Here is a 6,484-nt window from a genome sequence, read left to right as displayed (position 1 = left end):
ACTAACAATATTACAAAACTACGTTCCTCAGTTAAATTACTTCCATGCGAATTGTTTCACCACAGGTGCAGGTAATACGGGCGGACCAAAGGCATATGGAAAAGCTTTTGCAACAGCGAACGGCGCGGGAGCAAGAACTGGAGCTGGCGCTAAAGCTGGTCTAACTATTGGTGAGAATGGCGCAGCTGGTAATGCAGGAACGGCAGGGGCAAATACGGGTGCAGCTGGTACAGGTACAGGCGCAAATCTTGGATATGCAGGTGCCAAAACTGGAGCTGGGGCAGCTAACGCAGGATAGGCCGGAGCAACTGCGGGCGCTGGATATACTGGAGCGGGCAGGAAAGGAGCAGGTGCCACAGCTGGTACAGGAGCTGACAATACAGGAGCTGGGAAAACTCGAGCTGGCAATGGTGGTGGTAAAATTGGGGCAGCAGCTAATGAAGATGCAACAGCAGGGAAACCTGGAGAGACGGCATGAATTGATCGCACGGGTGACGGAAAACTGTAGAACGGAGCATATCGCACAATTGGAAATGATTTTACTGCTGCTAAATGTGCGTGTGGTAGAGGCACGTGACCAAACCCGCTAGCGTGGCAGCTAGCTATGATGGTAGCTAAAGACAGGACCTGTAACAATTATTTATTTTGTTTAATACAGTTTCTCTTCCATTAATGCGTATTATATACATATTCTTTTCCATATTCTGTAATATTGAACTTACTAGTTTTGTGATAGACATTGTTTGGGAGACCACGACGTGATTAGTGGAGTGGTTACTTGGAAGTATAACAATGCATGTGGCAGTAGTGGTTATATAGTTACAACTGTTGCAAGCATTGTTTCTATATCCGTCGCTAAGGGTTTCACTTTTCATCGATGGGACATGTGCATGCTCAATTAGGCGCTAACGCGGACATCATCGGTTACCGAATATGTCACGCACTTGACCATTATCGGGGTCTTTACATAACGTAATCGAATTTGTAGGTTATAAGGGAGTATTTCATAATGCTATATTTTGACAAACAATATACGATAATATTTAAAACGATTAGACATACTAAAATATTTGAATCATTATTCCTTTACAACATTTGATACAAATGCAATTCCGATCGTTACGTTTCCCTTGTGACGATTTTAACTAAAAGTTTTTTTATAGTCTTATAAAAATGCTATAATTACGTTAATGTAAGGCAATACAACAAAATTACTTATTTTATACATAACCTTTTGTAACTAAGCCAAATATTTCATATTATATATTATTACATCATACCGTTTTAATAGGCCAAAAATAACAATACCCACCTCAATTTCTTGTTTATTTTCGTCTATTCGAATATAATACGCGTTTAAGTTTCATTGTTATGGCCTTTTGTTATAAGATGTGAGGTTTCGGGAGAGAACTACCACTACAGATGATTGTACCGAAATTTCCACGGCCCGAACGTAATACCATAAACAAATGTGGCAAACTATATTCGCTATTAATAGTCCATTAAATTTATAATGTATAGCTAGGGACTGTGTGTGTTCTATTTATTTTTGTTTAGCCTTTAAAATTTTCGTAATTACAATAACATTTTGTATCAATTCACACGATAACAATTTGTATGATTCTACATTGTTTAAACATACTAATGTAGACTATAATTACTTACGTGTAAGATGACAAAAAACGTTAAATTATTAAAATATTCGTTCCAAAAATATGTTTGATTAACGTATAATGTACGACATGCTTCATGGAACTTTTATGTGATTTTCGTTGAGATTTTTCTCTTTCTTATTTCTACATATTCGATAGATATACAATAAATAACACGTGCTTGATTAATTAGGTTAATGTCATTCAAAAGCTCCTGGGATATGCTACCCTAAATCTGATCAAGGAATTCGCTACAGTAGATAATAACGTTCTAAAACATATTGAACTATTTCCTAAGAGGACTGATATAAGCGATTTGATAGCAGAATGATTGGAATTATTAGCAAAAAAGAAACTTATACATTACGCTTATACATTCAGAATTTTATATTGTTTCTAAAATTGTGAATGTATTAGATTTTTTTAAAGACATTAGCGGGCAACTAAGCTGGTGGTTTGTGTGATGGTACTCGATCACCACTACCCATGAACATTCGCAGCGGTAGTGCCTTTAGGAATACGTTACCCGCTTTTAAGGGTAAGGGATAAGGAAATAATTGAAGACAGGAAAGAAGGAATGAACTGGAATATATAATACTAGCGGTCCGCCCCGGCTTCGCCCGTGGTACGTCTACAGCCAGATCCTGCTAAGATTATAAACGTGAAAGTTTTTAGGTATGGATGAATATATGGATGTTTGTAAGATGCTCTTTCACGCGAAAGCAGTTTATCGACGCCCACTTCGCAACGGGCCGTGCAGCGGAAAACGTAATATTTTAATTTCACCTCAACTTCAAAACGAAACGTCCAATTTTAATCATTCAAAGACCAAATATTATCAACATAAACTGTACTTATTGATGAAATAATTTATTTTGATAAAGATTAATAGCATGATTTATTTTAAACGCGTTGAAATGTAGTCCAAAAAAATTCAAGATTTTTAAATAAAAATTTGGTTGTTGTGCCTCACTCGACATAGATAGGTATAGTGTGTCGCGGACTTTTTTGTAGATATTTATAAGATCTACTATTAATTCTAACATTTTATGGTTCTATCTTTTGTAGTTTAGGCAGCGTACGCAAAATAAGTAACTTCATTGGTTGATTTTTTTCAGTTAACCGAAAATATTTTACGGAACCCTATTTTTTTCCAAAATAAAATATAGCCTATGTTACTCGTGGATAATGTAGCTTTCAAATGGTGAAAGAATTTTTAAAATCGGTCCAGTAGTTTTTGAGCCTATTCATTACAACCAAACAAACAAAGTTTTCCTCTTTATAATATTATTAGTAATTAGTAATTAGTAATTAGTAATTAGTATAGATAAAATATAGCCTATGTTACTCGTGGATAATGTAGCTTTCGAATGGTGAAAGAATTTTTAAAATCGGTCCAGTAGTTTTTGAGCCTATTCATTACAACCAAACAAACAAAGTTTTCCTCTTTATAATATTAGTATAGCTATAAATAAATTGTTCTAAAGTGTCTGTTTGGTATACTTATAAATTATTAACTGAATGATTAAATTATGACATACATTTTGAAATGTACAAGGAATAAATTGTGATACCTACGTTAATAGACAAACACGTTGCTAATACCTATATGAATAACCATAATTTACGTATATAATCGAGAAAACTTAGAATTTCGTAACCATTCCAGTCTTAATAAAGGATAAATTGAATCATTATTCCTTTACAACATTCACCTGCGTATTTTTTTTTTCAAATCACAAGGTGTAGCTCGTTACGTCTGAAAGTTTTAACGTGACCATTCTTGGGACACGTCACGGGTCGGGCGCGCGGTATCGTGATAATTCAAAACGTGATCTGAAATATTGTCCTTACGGATAGTTTCTGTGATATTGCATCTAGTTCTTTCACATTGCTTGTATTGTAAGTTTGTTGACATCCATTTCAATTGTCATGTCAAATTTGTAATGTGGTTAATTGTCATGTAAACATTCATTGTTTGAATGTATTTTTGTTTTTTTGGATCATTTTATTTTTACTCTATTAGGCTGTTTATATATACTTCTTTCTCATATCAACAAGTTACTCATAATTTGTAGATACTCTTAATTTACATAGTACTTTAAAGTGGTATCGTAATGGATTCAAAGGATTACAAAATAAAAATTATGATATTGGTAAAGTCTATTTAATTCGAATTAGGAAAGTCTTCATTTATTTAAGCGCGATAAGAGGAGCAGAGGATGCGTACGCGTATGTAAGGGGAGCGGAATAGTACTGAGCGGCTGGAGCGAGGTATCTAGCTGCAGGAGCGTAGTACGCTGGTGCAGCTACTAGGGGTGCCGCTACTGGGGCAGCTACCACTCCATTGTAGTTTCTTGCAATGTACTGTGAGCTGGAGGCTGTGACTATAGGTGAGGGTGCTGCAACCAATGGAGCGGCGGCAACAAGGGGAGCTGGGGCTACTAGCGCCGCTGGAACGCCTGGTTTGGCGGCAGCTAAGGCGAGAGCAGCGAGGAAGAAGACCTGCATCAAAGAAAATTAAATAAGAAATAAGCAACGAAAAAAAATGTATGAAATATATGTATAAAACTGTAAAACGAACGATGAAATATATCTAAGTCTAGTTAATGAGACAAATGCTCCTATTCAGTTGCAAAAAATTAAGCACAATTCCTGATTCTAACCGATATCCGATTGCTAGGATGCTATTGTAAAATAAATAGATCAAAATCGATTTCTTCGTACCTTTCCGATCATTTTGGTAAATTTGTTGTGTTGTTGGTAGTACCAAGTGGTATGTACAATTTGAGGACAATAGCCAGCATTTATACAAATAAAATAAGATTCACCTTGTACGTTTCGTCATAAGTATTGCACGGGTAACTAAGACGCTGAGCACGCATTGAGGACGAACGCCTGACGTATGACCATTGCGGCGAATTAACTGGACCAATAACGTAACATACGAATTTCGGCAGTGTCATGCATTTAAAAAGATCGATTAATATTATGGGCAATTTTATAAGAACAACGACTAGACGGAATCTAACTAAAACTTTAACCATAAATAACATAAAACTGCTACTACCTATACCTACTACTACTTTTAATATATTTACTCAAAATATCCAAAGTAACCGATTTCGATAATTTTTTCTGTGTGCTTTTTTCATCTCCTTTATTCACTACGAACGAGAATTGAATTAAAATACAGTGTTTTTTATTGCGTAACAGGCTCCTCGAAATCTTTTATAATAATATGTATGTTTGTCAATGCAATAATAGGAATTTATTGCAAATTAACTTTATACGGAAAGTATAAACATATATATACAAGTAAGAATTGTAAGGGAAATATTTACTTCCCTTACAATATCCGCAACGTAAGTCGTAATGTTATGACAACAATGCGTAATCATAATGTATACGTCTCATTTTTCTTTGTCTTTGGTCATATTTAAAAATATATAGCTATAACATGCTCTAAACAATATTGCTATTAAAAAAATCTATAAGTATATGTGTGTTTTTGTATTAAGGGAATTATGGGTTGCTTTTTTTAAATAAATAAATAGTCCGCTTTTATGTCGAAAAAAGACTATATTTGTAATTCGCAAGATAACATTATTATACTGAATTTAACTTATATTCTGAACAAAAGTAGCTATTAACTACGTGATTAAACTTAATATGAACAAACATTTTAAACTTATTGGAGCATTTCCAAGTTCGAGCGAATATATAATTCGATCTTTTCAATTTCGGTTTTACTATTTCACAGAATTCGAAAGTAATGCCACGTCCGAGTCAGTTCTTCGGACATGGATTAAATAAACAAAATATTAAAAAATGTAGGTTTAAAGAAATGTATCAGAACAACTATGTTTAATTGATAAATATAAAAATATAAATGGATAAACAATAATATCTGTTATGTTCGGTAAGGATAGACATAGCTTTCTACCTAATGGTATAAGACTTCAAATCAGCCGAATCGATTTAGAATAAAAAATAGAACCAAACAAACCATCGAATCATATATGTAAAGTTATAGCAGTATAGATGTCACATCTCGCAATGAAAAGAAAAATCGGTAAAAAAAGTGAAAATTTCAATTGTTGAATTATATCTTACTAAGTCATGAGTACACCCAGCTTGGTTACAGATTATGGGCAGACAGATAGACAGCGAAGTCTTAGTAATAGGGCCCCCTTTTAGACTTTTGGTACAAAGAGCATAAACGAAAAACTAATAATCATTAATTATATTTATGATACAGCGCTTACATTAAGAACCGTTTGTATAGCAACACTCGGGACTGTCACTAGGATTCATTTATCCCTATCAAATACTCGATCATGCGTACCACTGTTTATTCAAGTGAGCATTAACGAACATGAAATCGTGCAATGATTCTACTAACTTCTATTTAAAACATAGAGGGTTTTATGTTTTATACGTTAAAATAGAATAAGTCTATTCAGCATATTATATCAGCATAGATAATGATTAGAATCTCTTTTATTAACTACTTTTTAATATATTATAATCATGTAATTATGGCAACATACAATTCAAATATAAACACGCACACAATATAAATTCAATCAAAGTCTCGTCATACAATAATATGATAATTGTTATGACTATCCGTTATGTGACCACTTTTACTTTTCTCTTACTATGCTATCAACGATATGTTTATTTTTGCACATGTTATTTGATATTTTTATGTGTATATTTTGTCCAAAATATTTGAAGAGTTTATTATGTACATATCTACCTAGTCTTGCCATAAATATTGTAATAAAGAAAAAAGAAAATTGTTAACTGCAAATAACATTTATTAC

General features: G+C 33.6%; 1 protein-coding gene across 1 annotated transcript in view; it reads right to left on the bottom strand.

Annotated features, from left to right (window-relative positions):
- Positions 1 to 4,852, bottom strand: part of LOC119840778 (cuticle protein 16.5-like) — a 9,532-nt gene extending 4,680 nt beyond the window's left edge. The window contains exons 1-2 of the mRNA XM_038367522.1: positions 4,380 to 4,852; positions 3,898 to 4,157 (exon numbers count right to left, since the gene is read on the bottom strand). Coding sequence (XP_038223450.1) covers positions 3,898 to 4,157; positions 4,380 to 4,391 — 272 coding nt within the window. The 5' untranslated portion in view covers positions 4,392 to 4,852. The remainder of the gene's footprint in view (positions 1 to 3,897; positions 4,158 to 4,379) is intronic.
- Between the last annotated feature and the right edge of the window lie 1,632 nt (positions 4,853 to 6,484).

Source organism: Zerene cesonia, chromosome 7 (assembly GCF_012273895.1).
Source record: "Zerene cesonia ecotype Mississippi chromosome 7, Zerene_cesonia_1.1, whole genome shotgun sequence".
NCBI lineage: Eukaryota > Metazoa > Arthropoda > Insecta > Lepidoptera > Pieridae > Zerene > Zerene cesonia.
The sequence above is the reverse complement of the archived record's forward strand: the minus strand, read 5'-3'. Positions and strand labels throughout refer to the sequence as shown.